Raw genomic sequence first — 22,887 nt, 5'->3', positions numbered from 1 at the left:
ATCTAGTATTTCTATTTGTTGCAACCCTACTTTGCGATATATGGTACTATAGCTGGTATTTCTATTTGTTGCGGGCCTACTTTACGATGCATGGTACTATAGCTAGTATTTCTATTTGTTGCGGGCCTACTTTACGATACATGGTTCTATAGCTAGTATTTCTATTCGTTGCGAGCCTACTTTGCGATGTATGGTACTATAGCTAGTATTTCTATTCGTTACGGGCCTACTTTGTTGTTATTGAAGTCGAATTAAATACAGCTACCTATCCGAAGTTCGAAAAAAATGAAAAGGAAAGTTATTATGATTAATAAAGTTGTGATACATGTTGAAATAAAATTAAGTAAGACTGATGTTTGTTGCTGTTGTAAATAATGGTAAGAATCAAATTTAATGTAAAGTTGATAAAATAAAAGAGATTGGTTGTTATACTAATGTAAGAGAAAGTATAACGGTTTGTTTCATATAATCATGATACAGCAGTAATAATGGAATACTGATTGTGTCTTTTCGGATATTTGGATAAGTAATTACGTTATCGTCATCACTGTTGTCGTCACGGATATGTTGTAATTTCAGTTCATCAACAACAGACAAAATCGTTGAAAACTTCTAAACAACAAAATTGTCTAAATTTCAATCATAGTCTTCAACAAGAATCTCCATCACAATAGTCGTCATCAACGACAATGACAATAACAAACCCCACTCGGACCAATTTTTTTCCATGTTTTCCTTTTTTCTAGTAAGTTTTTACTTCTTCTAAGACTAATTATGGATGAATTGTACAAAAGAGGAAAAGGACATCGGACATTATGCTAGGGATTTTGCCCTAAGTTCAATGCTATTTCTTGACTTCAGTAGCTGATAGTTTCGTATAACAGCTTCAAATACTTATAAATAAGTTATATTTCTATCAAACTGTCACAAAAAAATAGTTTTATTTCATATTTGTTTTCTTGAAATTCGAACAGTTTGTAACTAAGGGTCATATTTTTGAAAAAATTAAGATGTGTATTTTTAGTTAAAATAAGCATTGGTATTTAAGGTATGTCTACTATGAAATATTTTAACACAATAAATAAACTTATACCATGCAGAGTATCAGTTTTGTTGATACTTTTGAAAATAAACGAAATAAAATCAATAGGTAACTTGGTGCAATCACATTTATTCGTACGGAATGAAACCAAATCTAACGATGAAGCCGATTACCCTAAACTTAACGATAGAATGGCCCATTGATGACCTTTCTATAAATATCTCTGCCAGGTCAGAAAATATGTACTATACACATGTACAATACTGACCGGGCATTATGTGGAGGATTATTATTGAATACATGCAGTGGTGTAGCTGGCCATACATTGGCGTAGTTGGCCTTTTTCAATTGAAACGGAGGGGTGCAGGAGACTGCCTATTCCACTGTGGGTTCAAGGATGCCTTACTTTTAGCATTTTATATCAGTGGAACAGAACTTCACTAGCTAGTATCAACATTTATATAGACATTCTTGGGGTGTCTGTGTCTTTGAGGTCCTTACTAATATTTCGGTTGCCTTCACAATAAGTTTCAGACGTGTGAGCGAATTGATGTTAATTCTGGGGGTGTCAGTGCTAGTTCTGGGCGAGTCAGTATTAGTTCTATGGGTGTCAGTGTAAGTTCTGGAAGCAACTTGGTTAGTTAATGAGATGGTGTCTGGTGTAGTTCTGCTACGTATAGGATGCTGGATCGAATAAAAGCAAATGTTGCTCTTAAAATGCATTCTAGGTTCGCTTCAACTGTATCCTACAAAAGGTAAAAAAAGTGCACCTATTCTAGTAAGTGGCACTATTCCCATAGAAGTTCGTCTGTATTTCTTTGTCATTGTAATGTATTCACTCACTATTGGTCAGCTAGGACTAGCCAGTAGCTGATAAGCTCCGCCTCATCTCACCTTATATTATGTTACAGTTGTAGTATCAAATTAGAATAGATTTAGTAACTATGAAAGTGACTTGTGTCTTTCTAGTCTAATGACTATATAAATTTATATCCTATCAAGAACCCAAATGAACATTACATTTTTGGCGACGAGCATGGAAATTAAAAATAGTGCCATAAAGGATTATAAATATTCATAATACAATTTCTTCAAAAATCAAGACTGATCTATTCTCTCGAGATGGCTACCAGAAAATTGGACTTGCCAACACCAAAACCTTTTAAAGGTTTTGTAGTATATTTGTGAAACAGACTATAGCAGAGACTCCTTATAATTTTAAATAAGCAGATCCTCCCGCAGTCGCAGAGTGACCACGCTTGTGGATAGTTTAATACAACATGTATTTATATAGTTAATACAACATGTATTCATAACACTTGTATATTTTCTGTAAATAAACTGTAAATATGTATACCTTGGATTTATTATAATATGTACAATTAACGACAGAACTAATATCACAACATGGTGTCAGAATAAATGGATTATTAATTTGTGGAGTTTTAAACGGATTATAAGCAGTGCATATTAATTTGTGATTAAAATCAAAATGGATATGTCAGGAATAACACCGCCCAGAATGGACTGGGAAAGTTCTAACTTGCCAGAGGCATGGAATCGGTTCCAAAGACATGTTGAACTGATTTTTGAGGGACCGCTAAAATCAAAAAAGGAAGAAGAATGACTGGCATATCTTCTCATTTGGAGATATCCAGCAATCATGGTAATTGACGGGAGACGCAAAGAAATCGTTACAAACACATTTTGACAAATTCAAAAAAACACGTGCAGCCTACCTTAAACCCTGTATTTGCTCGATATGAGTTTAACAATGAAACGCAAGGAATGGAGTCAATTGACCAATTCGTTACCAGGTTAAGAATATGTGCTACGAACTGCCGATATGGGGATAAAGAAGACGAAATGATTCGTGACAGGATTGTGTTTGGCACGAATAGGGCCAAAATTCGTGCGAAATTGATCAATGAAGGGGAAAAAATTAACATTACCCCGGGCTATACAAATTTCACAAAACGATGAATACTGTCAACAGCAAATGGCATCCATGGCCCTTGGAGAAAAACCGAATAATGTGGATACCGTACAGAGAACAAGAAGACATCCTCTACCAACATACCCTCAAAGACCCGAAAATTATGGATTCAAACAATGTGGAAACTGTGGAATGAAACATAACTCGACTTCTCGTGCTTCCTGTCCCGCGTTTGGGAAAACGTGTTTAAAATGCAGAAAACAAAACCATTTCATTAAAATGTTCCGCTCCAAAACAAAGGATGTACATGATATTGAAAAGGATTGTGTGGACTGTAGTGCTCATGGATTTAGCTATGAACATGAAAGTGAAAACAATGGCGCATGCGGATTTAGCTATGAAAACAGCGTTGAATACTTCATTGATACGGTAAGCGCTTCATCTTTTCCATCTCAAAGCCCAGACTGTGCCTTTGTTTCCCTTCTCGTTGGCCCAACAAAGCAAAGCCTCAAATTTAAGATTGATACAGACAGCGCTGTTAACATTATTTCCCGCCAAATGTATGAAACACTTGGCTTGAGAAACCCCTTGGAACCCCCAGATAGCAAACTGACCTCATATTCTGGTGATTTGATACAGGTCATCGGAAAAGTACGCCTGGAATGTGTACATAACACTTCCTGCATTGTCACAACCTTCTATATAGTGGATACTGTAGCCCCGCCTCTGTTAGGGCTGAGATCCTGCCTTGACCTTGGTCTCTTACAATTGACATACGCCATAGAAAAATCCCCGTCTATCGAAATTCAAGAAGCCATGACAAAACAGTGTGTAATGTCCGGGTATGGTGACCTTTTTAAAGGTATTGGTAAAATCCCAGGGAAATGTAAATTGTATGTGAAAGAATATGCTGTCCCTGTGGTTAACGCCTCTCGCAAGGTGCCGGAAGCTCTTAAATTAAGGCTTGAACAAGAGCTCCTACGAATGGAGAAAGATAAAATCATAATGAGGGTTACGGAGCCTACAGACTGGATGAATTCTATAGTTGTCGTAGAAAAGCCAAAAACAGGTTAACTCCGAATATGTCTAGACCCCAAAGCCCTCAATGACTCAATATGCAGGCCACATTACCCTATGCCTACACTAGAAGATGTGACAGCAGATCTCAAGGGTGCGTCTCATTTTAGTATTCTAGACATTACACATGCTTATTGGAGCATAGAATTAGAGAAAGAGTCGTCAATGTTTACAACTTTCTCTACGCCGTTCGGAAGATGGCGGTACCTGAGATTACCGTTTGGTATTTCCTCATCCGGTGACATATTTCAACGGAAAGTTCATGAGATATTTCAAAATATTCCTGGTATACATGCCATTGTCGATGACATTCTAATCAGTGACCGTTCTAAGGCAGAACACGACGAAAGCTTGCGTAACACACTGCAACGCGCACGAGAAGCGGGCATCAGGTTTAATCCTGATAAATGCGTAATAGGTGTGTCTGAAGTGCCGTTTTTCGGGCACATAATCTCTGCAAAGGGCATAAAACCTGATCCAAGCAAGATAGAGGCAATTACGAGGTTAGAAATGCCAGACACGCGCGGGAAACTAGAAACGTTTCTCGGTATGGTCAATTACATGGCTAAATTCGCGCCAAACTTAGCTCAGGTTATTGCCCCTCTACGGAGGGAATGTAGAAATCGAAGGAATTGAATGTTCATTATTAATTGATTCTGGATTTAGGGTTAATTGTTTGGATCGCGCTACGTATGAGAAAATAAGATCAGGTGATACAAAAATTTCAAGTGCTCATTCAAAAATCTATTCTTATGCGCAGTCAAAGCCAATCAAAACGTTGGGAGTAGCAGAGTTCAATGTAAAAATTAGTGGAGAAGTTGTAAAATTGAAATTCCACATAACTGATCGCGTGTGCACACACACCATTACTTGGATTTAAAAGTGCAGTTGAGCTTGGATTATTAAAATTCAATGTCAATAGTGTTATCACAGAAGAAAATAGTGTGAAAGAAATAATTTCGGAATATGAAGATAGATTTCATGGGCTAGGAAAACTCAAAAACTTTCAGCTACAGCTAAACATCAATAAAGATTTCAAGCCAATTGCACAGCCAAACCGGCGAATACCCTTCAAAATGCGACAGCAAGTTAAGGAGAAAATCAAACAACTTCTAGATGCCGACGTCATCGAGAAAGGCGAGGGTGCCACACCATGAATATCACCCCTGGTTGTTATTCCCATGAGTAATAAGAACATAAGTATTTGCGTCGACATGAGGCAGGCGATAGAAAGGGAACGCCTTCCTATGCCAAACATTGATGAAACTTTAGAAGAATTAAGTGGAGCTTAATACTTCACTAAGCTAGACTTGAATGGGTTACCATCAAATAGAACTCGACCCACAGTCACGAGAAATAATAACATTCGTCACAAATGACGGAATATACCGCTATCGTCGATTAATGTTTGGAATCTCATGTGCGTCAGAAGTCTACCAGCGTGTAATACAGCACACACTTCAGGATATCCCGAACTGTAAAAACATTTCGGATGACATATTAGTATATGGTACAACCAAAGAGGAACATGATGCAGCACTACGAAAAGTGTTACAACGCCTTCGCGACAAAAACTTAACACTTAACAAAGACAAGTGTGAATTTTGCAAGACAAAAGTGTGAATTTTGCAAGACAAATATTAAGTTCATGTGTCACACTCTCACAGCTAAAGGACTAATGCCACAAAACGACAAAATCAAGGCAGTACTGCACACTGCACCTCCCCAAAATGTGAAAGAAGTTAAATCTTTTTTAGGCCTGCTGAACTATTGCTCAAGTTTCCTTCCCAACTTTACAACAGTATCAGAACCTATCAGGAAACTGACAAGAAAAAACGGAAATTTATATTGGGGAAAAGAACAACAATCAGCATTTCAACACCTTAAGTCATTATTAACCAGTGCAAGTGTCATGGCATTCTACAACCCAGAAGCTGAAACAACCATAACAGTAGATGGATCACCATATGGTCTTGGAGCAATACTGTCCCAGAAACAAAGTGATGGACACTTTAAACCAGTTGCTTATACAAGCAGGACATTAAATCAAGTTGAAAGACGCTTCAGTCAAATTGAACATGAATGCTTAGCAGTTACATGGGGAATAGAAAAGTTTCGAACATACGTTTATGGATTAACATTTAAAGTGATTACAGACCATGAGCCGCTTATTAACATTGTCAAGCCAATACACAAACCTCCAGCAAGATTAGAAAGAATGCTACTAAGACTACAAAGTTACAAATTCACGATAGAATTTCAGTCAGGAGCATTAAATCCAGCAGACATCCTCTCAAGGTCAGTGTGTAGTCAAGAAAACTGTGAAATTTCAAGCATCACAGAAAACTACATGGATTATGTATGTGAGAATGCAGTGCCCGCAGCCATGACCCTAGATCAAATTGATAAGGAGTCAGCTCAGGATTAAGTGTATTACTAACGGTAAATGGCCAAAACATGAAAATATTCAAGACATTTTTCAAGCTACGCAGTGAGCTATCCATTCATTGTGCTACGTGGAAACAGAATCATAATACCACAGGGACTTAGGCCAAGAGTATTACAGATTGCTCATGAAACATATCAGGGGATTGTAAAAACAAAGCAAATGCTAAGAGAAAAGGTATATTGGCCTGGAACTGACAATGAAACTGAAACTTGTTACCAGTGCAAGTTAGTTTCAAACCCGCCTCAGAAACCTGCTATAACGCCAACTGAATTACCGGACCAACCCTGGCAAAATGTAGGAATGGATCTCACAGGACCGTTTCCTGGCGGAGAATATATTCTTGCTGTGATAGACTACTACTCTCGCTTCCCAGAAATTGAAATCATGAAATCAATTACCTCTAGGGCTATCATTCAAAAGCTTATGAAAATATTTCCACACACGGACTTCCGTCAATAATCAAAACAGATAATGCACCAAATATGGTATCTAAAAAATTGTAAATTTCTTCAAAACAAATGGAATTAAACATCATCGCGTCACGCTGTATCATCCACAAGCAGCGGGATTAGTCGAAAATTTCAACAAAGCAATTGCTAAATATGTAAAAACTGCCGTCTCTGGAAAGAATAACTGGCGAACCGAAATCTACAAGTTCCTAATGACATATAGGACTACCCCTCATGTATCAACAGGATCCGCACCTGCGATGTTGCTGTTCAACAGAACAGTAAGGAGTAAAATCCCGCATTTCGAAAAAAAAGAAAAATGACTCTAAGATCAGGCAAAGGGACTCTTCCCAAAAACAAAAAATGAAACATTACGCAGACAGACGAGCAAACACTCGTATTGTAACATATAGACTTGGACAGAAAGTGCTTATTCTGAATAAAAAGTGTGGAAAATTAGACTCAAGACGAAATAATGAAATATACTCTGTTACAGGTCAAAAGGGAAACCAAATTAAACTGAGGTCTAAACACAATGACATTTTGAGAAGACACGTTACTCAAATCCGACCATTTTATCAAACATAAACTGTCAGAGAGGTTTACAATAAAACAAACTGACCATTAATCCGACAGTCTGTGTTGAGAAAAAATTAATGACAGATTACAGAAAGTGATTACCTTAAATTAAATGGATATAAACTCAGTCATTCAAACTCTGGCAGAGAAACATTAAGACTCATTAACTTTGCACATTTTCTGAGAATGTTTACAATAATCTTAATTTTACAACCTTAGTTGTTGCCACCTGTTTAGATTAATTGCCATTGATAATTTGAATGACATGCTATCATTTTTGCCAAAGATTTGAATGTTTTCTTTTCAGGAATCGTACTAGAGTTCATGAACTGTTTAAATTTATTGCATATTATCCTTCTGAGAAAAAGGCGGATGTGATGTATTCACTCACTATTGGTCAGCTAGAACTAGCCAGTAGCTGATAAGCTCCGCCTCACCTCACCTTATATTATGTTACAGTTGTAGTATCAAATAAGAACAGATTAAGTAACTATGAAAGTGACTTGTGTCTTTCTAGTCTCATGACTAAATAAGTTTATATCCTATCAAGAACCCACATGAACATTACAGTCATGTTTACGTTAAGACAAATATGTAATATGTCGAAGCCTCTTGCTTGGTTCTTGACTTACGACAGATGCAGTTGTCTCAATCCTGATGACACTCAATCGACGGACTTAGACTGTCATGAGGTAACAGATCTGATTGAAAAATTCATAAGATATACTTATAACGATCTGTCTGCTATTTATTTAGTTTAGTGTTTTCTGTGCTTGAAATATTTACAAAAAATGAATAAAGCTGTAGATATGTAAGGTTTAGGAAACACATGCAATAAGTGTCAAATATTTATGTAAAAATTTATTTGCTGACACCCTGTACGTAGTTTTATTTTTTTTTAATTTTAAACACTTTCCCCCTGTGACCAAGTGCCAGTTTTGCAACATACGCATATAATAATTATTTACAAAGGCATGTGAACTATTTTGTTGCGTCACTGGTGGGAAACATGTTTAAAACGTAAAAATGATTTATGTGCATATTTTAATAGAAAAAAGAATGAGAAATGTCTACAAAGTCTTCTTTTTTGTTCATAAACTTGTAAAATGAAGTCGCATTTATCACGAAATGGTCTTCAACTATCGTAACTATGCAATTTCAGAAGTCTATCCCATGTCACTTTTTCCTCAATCGGATAGGTAATCTGAATAGGAAAATGTCCGAAGTCCTTTTCATTTTATAAGCGAGTTTTTGCTGTTAAATTTGAAATGACCTCTGAATCAGGAGGGGTAGAGTTAGACATCTTTAAAAATACTGAGTTACGTGCGGTAAAAGTTCTCTATATGTCTTCATTCTTTAGATTACATTTAGATTAGATGGAAGAAATGCAGGTACGCTTTACTATTGCCCGAAGGATATTTTTGAATGAAGTGAGCAAATTCAAAACAGACCCACAGGATTCGACCTTAATTTTTCAATGTTGGAGTTAGAAATATCCTGTCTCATTAATTCTGTTTACTTGAGGCACCATAGACAAAAATTATTATTACTGTTTTATTTTGTGTTTCATAATTGTTTATCAATAGTCTGATGCTTCTTTTATCAAAATTAATGCTGTAATGAATTCTCTGCAAACGTTTTAGATAGTTACGATCACCCTGAATTTTGTCTCTTCTTGAGTGTGAGGAAATTCCATAAATTATACAAAGTTTACAAAAAACGGCACGGTAAAAGTTGTTAAAAATTTGCAGCACAGTGTGAAACATGGTCAACTTTAAGAATATACCAAGCAAAAGCCATTTTTAAACATTACTCATGACTAGGAGTCCAGTACCTTAACAATGCTTTTAATCTTGGTCAATCGCATTGTCGATGATAATGGTGATGACGATGACTGATGATGATTGTGATGATGATGATGGCGATGATGATGGTGGTAGTGGTGGTGATAATGGTGATGGCGGGATTAAAGGTGGTGATGACGGCGAAAATGATGGTGATTTTTGTAGTGCTTGCGTCGACAACAGTGGTGGCGGTTGTGGTGGTAGTGGCGATGATGATGATGATGATGATGGTGATGATGGTGACGACTTTAATGAAAATAATGTTATTTAAATTTCTGTGACACTTCAATGTATTGAAACATAAAGTAGTACACAGTGAACATATCATATTTTGCACACTCTAAGAAACAATTTACAAATGTTACAATTGAAACATGTGTGGAAGCACTGGCACCAGATCAGAAAGAAAATGCTTCCGTACGTGTTATACCACACCCTATGTATTCAATAAGAACCATGGTCACGAACGGGAAAATATACTGACCCGTTTCAATAGCACATTTCATACCTAAAACACGCAGTGCGGTAAATGTGTACTATGGATATCAAACAAGTGGTAATTTATCTTCCATTGTGTACCGGTCCCATACTTTCAATACATCTTATCTTAGAAAAACAACGCGTAGTTTATAGTAATTTCAACGTTACACAAAAAACTTGCCTGAACTTCCCAGGTGATATTCCGTTCTAGATTACAAAACCATTCTGATTGGCTGTTATGAAAATCTATGTCAATCGTTATTTTACTACACGTGTCCGCTAAAAAATGAAAATGTGCAAAATGAATAAATAAACCGAACAGATGCCTCTAGACCGGATGTTCATTAGGGAAGGTCAAGCAATTTCTTCTGTAACATTGACGAAAAGCATAAAATATGTTGATAATCTCAGCAATATTTAATATTGAGACAATGTGACTGGAGCACGATGGAAGATAAATTATCGCTTGTTCAATACACTAGGTACCCATTCACCGAACTACGCGTTCAAGTTGAGAAATGTACGATTGAAACGGGTTAGTACACATTCCCGTTCATGACCATGGTTTTTATAGAATACCTAGGGGTAGGGTATAACACGTACGGGAGCATTTTCTTTCTGATCTGGTGCAAGTGTATGGAAGGTCAAAATAATTGACCTTATGGTCTTCCAGTGGCAAAATATATTCCCACAGCAAAAGGAAATATTATTTATTGTTGTCTGTCTTCTTTCAAGATATTCTGCTGATCAGAAGGCATGGTTATTACACGGATGATGAAGTTGTTCTCAGGCATGATGCAGATGAATGGTGCTAGGGCTTGCACTGGTAAGCCCATTATGTGTGACGTATACCAGGGCCAATCTTAAAAGAATAACAATCGCGTAATCGTAGTAAATTGACATGCAAAAAGTATTTTACTAGGATGATACATGAATTACCCCTTCATAATCTTGCAAAGTTTTACTGAAAACTATCGTACCGTTTCGGAGATTTTTATTTTTTCATCAAATGAGGTGTCGTCATGTACACTGAGCAAATTATATGTAATCTGAAAAATGGCGTACATTAAAGGACGTTGTTCTTTTGAAATACCTGCAAGGCAGATACTTCGTGAACTGCATACCTCATATAGAAAGTCTGCAATATCAGAAAAGCTATGTTTACAGGTGGGTACATAAATTTGAAAATGGTCAGGCAGTCCTTAGAGATAGGGCTCGTCCTTTTGCAGGCCCAAATCGGCAGTTGCGTCAAAGAACATTTCTGCCGTAAGACCTCTTATTAATGAAGACGCAAGGTACACGGTGTCCGAGATAGCGTCTTTTCTTTGCATGCCAACTGGAAGAACTTACGAGAGTCTCACTAAACAAAGGTTTGTGCCCGATGGGTGCCTCAAATGTTAATATAGGAGCAAAGGGCCAATATGGTAAAATATGCTTAAGAAACGCAGAAAAGTCATCAAATTTATGATGATCGCACAATGTCACAGCACTTAACAGGAGACAAGACCATTATGAGCCACAGCGCCGCGTTGACAACAGACAATGACTGCGAAAGGGTGATCGTAGACCAGTAATTGCAAAATGAACTAAGTGTCAAAAAAGTTTTGTATTCCATCTTCTTTAGCTCAAAGGGTACTGTTGCACGTCAGTCATCGGAAAGATTTTATAGAGGCAAAGTACAGTACTGAAAGCGGTTTTAAACGAAAATACAAGCAAATGCGTCCAGGGACTGGTCTTTACGGTCTCAAGTTGATCCATGACAACGCTACACGTCACAAAAGTGCCATCGTTAAAAAGTTTCCGAGATGTAAAAGTGGTACAAATCTATCATCCTGCTTATTCACCAGATCTAAATCCTTGTGACTTTTTTTTTCTTTTCGAGGCTGAAAATGTTTTGGCTGGGCGTAAACATTTATCGGATAATGCACTTGGGAATGGTAGGGAGACTAGACTGCGGCGTTCAACTCTTGAATTTCTCGACTGCGGAAGTGTGTGGAGGCAATGAAGGGCAATAAACTAAATCTGAATTATGTACCATACTGTAGCACGATTGTCATTATTTTTTGAATGACCCTAGTAATGTTAAAAGATAATATTTTACGAGTCTCCCGAAATTATAAAATGGATGTCCAAATTAGAAAGGTGAGAAATCAAAATCTGTAATTGTCATAGTTTGAACCAGAACTGGCAGATGCTTCCCGAAATATGATCGACTGGCCACATACCTCGTCTTATTAGTGAAGCTTCCGAAGAAGTTTCTTAGAACTCGCGCAAGTAGGTGTTAAAAAACGCACGCACAAGATATGCGCATCTCCTTTTTGGGATTGAAGCTTCAGAAAATCGGCATGGGGTTGAAATACTCCATACCAGGATGACGCAATAGTTTAATGATGTTGATTAATCAAAGGACAGTAACTCGATAAAATCATGCGACCGGTACATGGAGATTATATGAACAACTCCCCTTGGTATTCTTAGGAGCGATGCTGCTGAATATCAGTCAGTGGTTGTTTAAAGGACTGCGAAATAGTTTAATTATGGACAATAACTCAATGAAAAATCATCTGACCGGGACATGAGGACATCATATGCATTCCCTCTTGTGAATGAAGTTCACTGAATTCCAGCTGAAGATTGCTGAAAAATACCCCAGACAAAGATGGCACTGCAGTTAACTAACGTTGAATAGTCAAAGGGCAATAATTCAGTGAAAAGAATATCCGACCGGAACATGAAGAACTAAGCGCCCCTATTGGGAAGGAAGCTTTACTGAAATCCAGCCAAAGAGTTTTGAAAAATACTCTGGACAAGAATGGTACTGTAGTTAACTATTTTTGGATAATCATCAGGCATCAGTAAATCAGTGAAAAAATCATCCGACTGGAACATGAAGATAATATGCGCATCTTATCTTGGGAGTGTAGAGTCATATGAAGTTTCGCTGAATTCCAGTCAGTGGCTGCTGAGGAATATTGATGATGCTATAGTGTACTAATTTTGAATGATCAAAGGGCAATAACTTATAATAAATAAAGCTACCAGAACATGAAGATAGTATGCGCATCACCTCTTCACTGAATTCCAGCAAGTAGTTACTGAGGAATACTCCAGACAAGAACTGCGCGATGGACGAACGAAGCGATAACATATGCGTCCCAATTCGGAGAGCATAAAAATATAAGTTCCTTTCTCAAAATTGTTAGCAAATACTACGAGGATTTTATAACAGAGTAGCTTGATTACCTGTCTTCATTTTCTTTGTTTTCTCATTTCAATAAAGTAATAAAACATTATCCTCAACACTGCTATTAACATTACGAGGATTATTCAAATATGAATGCATCTAGAACGTTAGCTCGCTCAATAATGCGACAATCGCAAGGAAATTATGATTATTGGATAGATAACTTGTTAGCTTTACATTGATACCACACCCATTAAAATCCGTTCACTTCAGCCGTGTCTATCGCTCGCTAAACATTGCATACTCGTGTATACCAATACAAAATCATTAGGAACAGCTCATACAATTCTGAAACGTAATTTGAAAATGAGAAAGATCTGTGCTAGAGGGATTCCCTATCTTTTGACAGATGAGCGGAAAAAGGCACGCGTGCAATGCACAAACTTGTTGCTTAAACAGCTTCCAAATTACAATGCACGGTCTTTCGCAAATGTCGTCACTGGTGACGAGACATGGGTTCACTTTTTTGAGCCCAAACGAAAGATTCAGAACAAAATATGGGCAACAAAGTCTCGCAAAAGACCATGCATTGCAAAGCGGACCATGTCAAGAAGGTAATGTACAACTCTTGGTCCTGCCATTTAGGTTGCTGTACCTAAAGGCAAATCCGTAAATGCGAAGTTTTACAAGACTAAAGTTCTTCGAAAACTGAAAAAATATTTCAAAAATCGAAGACCCGCAACTGGTTTGGCCAATGTCAGATTGCTACATGACAATGCGTCATCGCACAAGGCGTCTATAGGGCGAACGTTATATTGACAACTTTTAAATCATGATTTATACAAAAAAAGTGTAAAAAAAAGTTCTGGAAAAAAAACGCTGACATGAAACCCTACTTTCAATATTTCAGTCACACTTCACACACAATCGAATCAGGGTAAAACATGTATTTTTGTACCACTGACCCTGCATTCTGTGTGTGTGTTCGAGTTTAAGACCCTGCATTGTACGATGTTGGATTGACAACGCCTTAAAATTATATCTTCACGAAGATCATTGCACAACAAATCATAAAAGACTCGATCATTTCATATTTTATAAGAACAGTGTTATTAGCGGAAGAATCCTTTTACAGGTAAACTCATTGACACGCCTCTGGTACATGCATTTTTAACTACAAGGAAAATGGCAATCAATCAATAGCACACATACCGTTCTGAATACATTTAAATTAACTTGATAGATCAGATCTAAATGGCAAAGTAAAACTACGGAAAATAAAAACAGATTAGTGAGCTGAAGTAATTAAAGATTCATTTATGAGCTCCTAGAAATCTGAAACAGTCCCTGAAGCAATTCCCATTGACATTCTTAATTAATCTACTTCATTAAACGCTTTTGCAGATTTTGTCAATAAAAGACAGACGACATGAATATAACAGACACATTGGTTGATACAGCTGTGTTTGCTGTGGTTACAAAACAACATTCCAAATTAGTATCTTATCAATATATTGACAAAACAGCATGCTGAAAATTCAAAAAATATATATACTTAAAAGGTTTCAATGTCTTGCACGAAGTTGTACATAGTAAAAAGGATAGGAAATACTAGTACATCTTTGTAAATGACTATTCGAATTCTTTTCGAAAACTTTAAGAGAAAACTGTTCACTAACCTTCCATAATCTTCTAGTGATTTGAAATTTGAACAACATAAACTGGAAGTATACAGGGAACAGCAATGGTGGTCGGACTGAAAACAAAAACAATAAAAATTTTAACTTTTATAAGACGGCAAAGGCATCTCAGCCTAGTATTATTATTTTGCCTGAATTAAAATTGTGTTTAGAAAAAAAGGATTTTGAATTTCTTTTCAAAAGACGGGGTCGACTATTCGAAGACTCTTCCGTTAAGGAAAACTCATATATTTGGATATTCCCTAAACCCTTTTGTTAAATTAAGTAGGGGTACCCTATGCCTAACTCACTGAGAGCTGAAGAAATTCAATATACTGAACTAAGTCTGGTCGAAATCGTTTAATATTTCAGCACAAATTCATGACGGACTCACTGAAATTAAAATAATGTTATAAAAAGAAATCTAACTTACTAGCAAAGAAGTACTTATGTTGCAGATTGAATGGCATGCTACTCTTCTTCTCCTTTGCAATCTGAAGAATAGCATAAATGCAAAATAATACTCTATCTAATCTAACTGTGAGGGATATCAGAAAGTTACATCGTAACGAATATCAAATATCGAAACATTTTTCGATCTTCCACGACCAGATATACCTACAGTCGTACGTGTTTTACCGTGATAAAAAAAAGAAAACCAAAACAAAATATTTGAAATATAATTGGTACTCTTAGAGAGAAACATAAACGTTCTTTTTATATTTATATATAATCAGCATTGAAAATTTAGAGTCGAGTACATAGCATATGGAAAACAAAGCAGTAGCAGCGAAAATTTGATATTCCATAAAGCACAGTGCAGTCCTACAGTTCCATATAGTCTTCAAATACATTTGTTACTGACTGCAAGTCCGCTGGCTATGTTAAACACATTTCTGTTTTTGATAATAACCGATGAACTAACCTACCAAAACAGTTAATAATTAACTATTTATATTGATAAAAATTACCTGGACGGGCATGACGTCACCGACAACAAACTGCTTCTCCAAACGTACATCAGGGTTCTTGTTCATCTGGAAAAATAAAACGAGATATGGAGAGTAATAAAATCGAAACAGCTAGAAACTTTACATTTGAAATTCTGTAAAACTATTTTGGTGGAAGACAATCTACTTGTAATGTGGCTGTATAATGGTGAGCAAGGTCGATCCCCTCTTTACAAAAATGGATTCATACGCATCGTCAAATACTATTACAAATTATGGGTGGTGATAATATTATTATAAAAACTATTGTCGATTTTTCTACGATAGATGTGGAAAAAATAGTATATTTTGTTAAGCACTGTTAACAAGAGCTCCGCAAAGCGGGGCAATATAGCCTACGCTCGAAGCCCTAAATCGATGGAGGGGGAAGTAAAACTGAAAGAATATTTTTGGTATGTGTGCGTCAAACGGGGATGTAATGCGGCGGGGGAGTTGAGGGTTTTGCGCGGCGGCAGTAATGGTATATTAGGGCACAATAAACTTAAAGTGAATTTTTAGATCGTTTGTGTGTGTGGGGGGGGGGGGGGGGGGGAGGGTAATTTGTGTCTGGAGGGAGAAGAGTAATGTGGATCGTTGCACTGTTCAAATTGTCACATCATCATCCACCTATACTCGAAATTTAAAATCAATACCTTGAATAGTTTTGAAGCTCCGAACACAAAACACAAAGGGCAGATTCTTTGCAAGTCAACCTGGGAGTGGGATCTTGAACTTTGACCTTCAAACCAACTTCTTGTGCTCCCTGCACATTGTCTCACCACCACCTATCTATATGCCAAGTTCGAAGTCATTACCTTCAATGATTATTAATTTATGCTCTGGACATAAAATATTTGACCTTGCAGTAACCTTGACCTTTGACCTAGCGGCCTGGTTCATTCGATTGAATACTAAAGAATAATAATATAGAAGTGATTTGTGTGTATATATGGAAGACAGGTGGAGGTGGGGAGTAATGTGGACTGTTTACTCCTTAAATTACCTAATCACCATCCACCTGTATTCCAATTTCAAAGTCAATACCTTGTCAGAATAGTCTGAAGTTGTGTTCCTGACAAAAAATACAAAGGCCAGATTTGAACTCACTTTGCGGTGTTAACCTTTGACCTACCGACCAAGTCCATGCGCTCTTTAAATCATCTCATCGTTTCCCACCTATATGCCATTTTAAAAAATCTTGAATGGTTGTCAAGTTATGCTGCAGTCAATATCTTCAATGGGCATAAAGTTATGCACCTGACACGAAATGAGAAGGACAATGATCTACCAAACTAGTCCATGCGCTCTGCACATCATCTTCCTAAATGCTAAGTTAACAATCAATACCTTAAATAATTATCAATTTATGCTCCGGACATAAAATGATGTAACAATTTGACCCTTGAACTCCAACTGACACCTTGATCTCCGACCTACCAACCTAGTTCATGAGCTATGTATATCATCTCATCGTCACCTACCTATATGCCGAGTATAAAATCAATAGTCAATACCTTGAATGGTTATCAAGTTATGCTCCGCACACGAAAAATGACAGACAAATGGACAGACGAGCAGACCGACGGACGCACGCGTCATCATATAATATGCCCGTTTTTCCAAAACAAAAAATTGCGTATGAAAACTGGTTACTTTGATATGACTTTCTAGATATAAGCTAGATTTTATTATTATTCTCTCATCTTTAAGCAAAGACTGTTTGATGAATTTGTTCAAGCCTGGAGCAGCATATTTTATCTACGAAATCTGAGAAAAAAATCTTTTCTTTCCGAGAAAGCTCAGCATAGGCTTCGCATACAAATTGGCAGAACAATTTTAACTGAACTTCTGATGTTGATCATGTAAATTATTCCACCAGCTTGAGGAACAGCCCTGGAACAGAAGAAAACACAAAACTCTGAATATACAAAATTGTGAGAACATGAAAATGCAATGATTTTCTCCATTGAAACTGGCCAATGAATACCGCTTTCAACAGCCCTTTCCGCTTTGTTCAAACAGAAGGATCCGGACACAGCGGACCATGAACTGATAAGGTCGAATTTAATACAAAAGTATCTGTACGCCATCTAATTATGGAAAACATTTGTGAAAAATATTGCCAATTCAACCAATGTGGAAGATACAGAAAACAAAACTAAAATCTGAGAAAGTATTTGCAGTTCAGTAGTTCCCATTCGGGTATATATATATTATCCCCAACCGCCATTTATGAAGTTGCCGAGTTCATGTAGCTACAGAAGTCAGTCATAACACGACCGGCGGCGTTACGTTTTAATTTGCACGTTCAGTTTGAATATTGATCGAAACGTATTATCTGTTTATCCTACATTCACTCAACATTTATTGAATTATTACCTTAAAGAAAGTCAAAATGAAATGGTGAAAGTAATGGTTTGATTTGGAGTCCTTGAACACCGACAGGTGACCAAAGTCATGATGCAGCCATCCTGCTTGTGTCTGAAATAGAAAGTACAAGGTGGTCACTGCCTGCAATGGTCAATCACACTCAAATCTATTGTCATATTAATTCGAAGAGTTCCTTTTTGACCAAATGGACAAGGACGCCGATTTCAAAGTGTATATCTGGTGTGTCTTTCCGCCATTAAAGGTGGAAAATCGGAGAAAAGGCATTGTGTTACTTTCAAACCAAACAAAAAGCTAACATTTATATAACATTTGAAGCTAACTGTATTTGTTTTTGTTGGGTATGACGTCACACCGAAACAATTATAGGTCATAATATGACGACTTTACCGCTTTCCATAATGGAGAGACTCCAGATGCCCCTTTCGGCGTTATTTCATCACGAGCGGGCACCTGGGTAGAACCACCGTCCGTAAGCCAGCTGGATGGCTCCCAGTATGAAGAATGCTACGCCCGAGTGAAGCTTGAACCCAGTTCGATAAGTGGCAAGTAATTTAAAATCAGCGACTTTAACCATTCGGCCACAGCGATCCCTCACAATTTTGATTTTATGTACAGTCCAGTAACGTTACTAATGTTATAATGAAACAGCGATAGTTAACAGCTGGTCGCGGGAAAACCCTAACTCAAAATATCTAATCATAAAGTCACCTGCTTAGCTACATAATGTATTAACATTCCAAAAATGTGACTGCATTTTCATATCTTTTATAACAAACAGTACAAATCCTGACCACATGTCAATTTTGTTTAAAGCGTAGCTGATAAGTGTCACGTAAAGCACTTAAAGTTTGGATATTTTCGTACAGAAAAGTTTTTGACGCAGATTTTGACATTTATCGCGGCTTCAATTTGAACGGAGAACAAGTATATGTCCTAAAGTAACCGTGTAGAAAACATAGCTTGGTTCAAACAGTTTCTGAAAGAACAAAATAATGTTTATACATCTAAAGCAAAAGTAAAAAGGTAAATTTAAAAAATACTACCTACCAAAATTTAAAATATTGGGGAATTTTAATTCCTTTACTTGTTTTAAGAAAAGGTCGATGATTGTTCATGCAGCTGTACGGTCAGCTCAAAACATGCAATTTTACTCTCTTGTCACTAGACGTTTACTTTGATTTTTCTTTAAAATCAAATGCACGAGTCCTTCACCAAAGGACTATCTAACATTAAGATTGTAATCTAAACGGTCGTACTCAGTTGCAAATGTTAGTAAAAAATATAATTCGCTGGAGACTAAATATATAAACACACAGAAATAATTGTTACAGAAGGGTGTTCTGAAATTACCATTCTAATTGCTGTTTCTTTCAACTTTCTGAAATCTTTGTTCATTTCATGATCCACGTAACCTTCCACAGGCCCGACATGAATTGGTTTAAGGTACTTCTTCACATGGTCCAAATTAGTATGGAAAGCACCGAACGCTTCCTGTAAAACAAGGAAGAAAATTTAGTTGGCCTGCATGTTTACACTTATATAGCACGCACGAACTACAGCATGCACACAAGTTACATACATGTAACATTGATAATCTTTCGCTGTTTATATATTGAGTGAGCAGACAGAGAAAATCATCAATGGAAAATGATATGTAAGCAGTCGTTACGTTGTATTTTATCCGGTTCTGAAAAGACGACGTGCACTCAGTCGTGTATGAATTATATCGACAAGGCATCTTTGCAGATTTCGTTAAAATGTAATAACTTTAACAAAGCCTACTCAAAGAAAATATAGTAATATCATACATCAGACTTTTTACATGTGGTTATACTATGTGTGTTATGTATTAATGGGCCCAAAATTCAAACTTTCCCGGCAATGAAATTTGTCAATCAGAACTAGATTATATATAAAATGTTCTGTAGACTACCGACCAAAGCGGGGTCGGGGCGAAAGGGGTGGGAAGAAGCAAGGACAACTTTGGTGTGGAAGCGGCCTTACAAGGAATTTGTGTGCGAGCGAGTGAATAAGCAAGAACTTTTGTGTGCGGGCGGGCGAACTAGGAAATATGGTGCGCGAGCATGCATATTTTCTTCGAATGATTAGTTCAAAACAATTTGATTGCAAACCGGTTTTAACCTTTGTAACGTGAACTCGATTTACTAAATGACAAAATGGAAGTGTGTTTGTTTTTTTTTTCATTTCATAAGCGATAAATCGATTTTACAATCAGTCGTGATCACAAACACTTGTATATATGTGTATACACTACAAGACAATATTGACAATAAATTTCGGAATCGATCTGACCTAAATTGTAACGCCAAAGGAGGCAATTACTGTTCATATTAAAACTCCACGTTTAAATGGACAAGAACACTATGTCATAATTCAAAACTGAACAGAACAGAACAGAACAGAATGTACTTTATTTTCGAAGACACAGTATTCTGCAATAACAATTGAACAAATAAGTAAAGATCTAAGGTCAAATTAGCAGTTTTGTATGACTTCGCATGTTCGTCGTGATAATGTGCGACCTACGTTTTCAGCCTTGTCAGTTAAGTTAAATGACGTTACGTTCGTTGTCGCATCCTTTAAATCTTAACATGACGAAGTGCAGATCGCAAGTATACGCTGCCGCCCTGTGACAACGCAATGGTTTGTATTTGCACCTTATCAAACATTTTTCTACTTGACACGGACAGTCAGGGTAGCTCTATATAAAAAGCAAAACTTCAATCATGTCTATTCAAGGTCACACACTCAGTAAAATCAAAGGTCATGTTGAACAATGCTCACGTTCAAGTCTGCTCATCTTTTAGGATTACTGAACATTGTATTACAAAACACAAATATTCACCACAGTGAGTGTGCGACCTATTCGGGTTCAAGGTGAGTGTATTAATTACTTGGGGTTTAGATACTTTTCAACTGATTTCGTAGTCCAGTGGTTAGAGGCCTGAAGATTATAGGGCGAGAGATCAAACCCCTACCTGGTCACTATTTTTTAGCTCCCACCCACTTTTTCATCTTATAACATTATTCTAATTGTTTATTGCACAAATTCATAAAGCATATCTATATTCAAGGATACTGACCATAAAATCTTAAATAAACAATAAAACCTATAAAAGACTTGTTAATTCTAGTGTAGACTTCAGATGTTAACTTAGATTGGTTGCATATAGCTTATACATATGTTTACCTATAAAAGGTTTAATAGTAACTTTCATAAAAATGTGTTGTTTGAGGACCTTTTAAGTGCGTTTTATTTGACCTGGCGGGGCGGAGTTAATCTCAGGCTTATGCAAATAATGGTATTCTGTTCTGTTCTGTTCATATGCTGCACAATATTGCAGTGGACCGTCGCGAAAACCCGCCCCGCCAGGTCGTTTAAAATGAACTATAAAGAAAGTCCAACATAGAAGTTATTAAGCTACGATGGGTGGGGCAAAGTATACAGATAGTGTATAAAGTTACCTAGCTTTCATAAGGTTGTAACTGATAACCGAATGCGTAAACTTAAAAGTCAGGCGAGTTTCATTATGAATGTCACCATTTATTTAATTTAACTTCACACAAAGTATACAAAAATAAACATCGGGTTCTAACACCAGATTTTATTTATTTACCTGTGTAACTACGGAGCCCTTTGTGAGTCTGCAGGCAAACAGTTACACACAGTTATATTTACTGAATAAACAAACGATTTAGCAGTAATTGTACCGTTACTGCTGCAGGCACTGCGAGATGTTGATGAATTCAGCGTTTCATACTCATATAATAAAATGAGAAACTTTTATATGTTCACCAGCATGTAAAAACTATACTGCAAAATAATTCCTTCTGTTATTTAGATTGTTGGCATGAGTACACTTGAGACGGCAAAGAATAAGCAGAAATGATGAATCGCGCAAACTAAGGGTTTAATGAATTTAAGGAGTTAATACGTACAGTAGCGTCTTGTCCAGCGTAGTGACCTAAAAGCCTCGCTCCACCGGAATGCTTTTTTGACCATTCCGTTACGTCGTACACGTGACCGTCAATAACGATCCATCGGTCATCACGTGACGAATGTTTCTCGATCTACCTCACTCCAAGGGATGACCTGCCCCGCCCCTAACTTCTCTCGTCTCTCTCCCCCACGACCCATTGGAAAACTACTGCTGTACAAATCCTGTGAAATCGAAGAAATCCTGACAATTTGTCTGCATATATATATATATATATATATATGATAATGTAAACTGCAATCATAAATACAAAGGCTCCACTTAGAATGCATACTTGTTTTTTTTCAATGATTTGAACGCAGATTATTTCTTAATGAACCGCGAATTGTAAGGATTGCTTTACTCATTTGGCTTATAGGGATGACTTATTTATGATTTGATATTTTGTAGTTGCCGTGTTCAAACGGGACAGCGACAGTCATAGGTTATCACGCTGTCCTGATACGTCCTATTATTTGGACTAGGTAAAGATATTCATATTTATACGCAATCACGTATCGACAATCCGTTGCTAATTTGTATGTAATTGGAAGACATGTGTGAATATAGTTTCAACCCAGTATCTGCATTAGTTTCAAAAAAATATTATAACTTGCATGTAAAACTTTAACCCCAAAAAGGTGTCTGACTTAAGTAGTTATAAGGCTTGTGACATGTTGATATGACCTTAATTTACAGACCCGAAGAAATATGTGAAGTTTTAACCAAACATCTGCATTAGTTTTGATATACTAACTTGCATATAAAACTTGAAACTGCATTTTCTAAG

General features: G+C 36.8%; 1 protein-coding gene and 1 long non-coding RNA gene across 2 annotated transcripts; both read right to left on the bottom strand.

The window, feature by feature from the left end:
• Window positions 1-17,557: 17,557 nt before the first annotated feature.
• On the bottom strand, window positions 17,558-18,888 carry LOC123563599 (uncharacterized). Its single transcript, XR_006688840.1, has 3 exons — window positions 18,820-18,888; window positions 18,088-18,189; window positions 17,558-17,601 (listed from the first exon to the last, which is right to left on the bottom strand). It is a non-coding gene; the product is annotated as an uncharacterized LOC123563599 (long non-coding RNA).
• Window positions 18,889-19,003: 115 nt separating this feature from the next.
• Window positions 19,004-22,258, bottom strand: LOC123562069 (acyl-CoA 6-desaturase-like). The gene is given in 4 exon segments (XM_045354722.2): window positions 19,004-19,075; window positions 19,450-19,590; window positions 22,060-22,194; window positions 22,196-22,258. Coding segments are annotated over 4 exon segments (411 nt in total).
• Window positions 22,259-22,887: the final 629 nt, after the last annotated feature.

The sequence above is a fragment of the Mercenaria mercenaria genome, chromosome 2 (genome assembly GCF_021730395.1).
Source record: "Mercenaria mercenaria strain notata chromosome 2, MADL_Memer_1, whole genome shotgun sequence".
NCBI lineage: Eukaryota > Metazoa > Mollusca > Bivalvia > Venerida > Veneridae > Mercenaria > Mercenaria mercenaria.
Note: the sequence above shows the minus strand (reverse complement) of the source record. Positions and strands in the feature narration are given on the sequence as shown.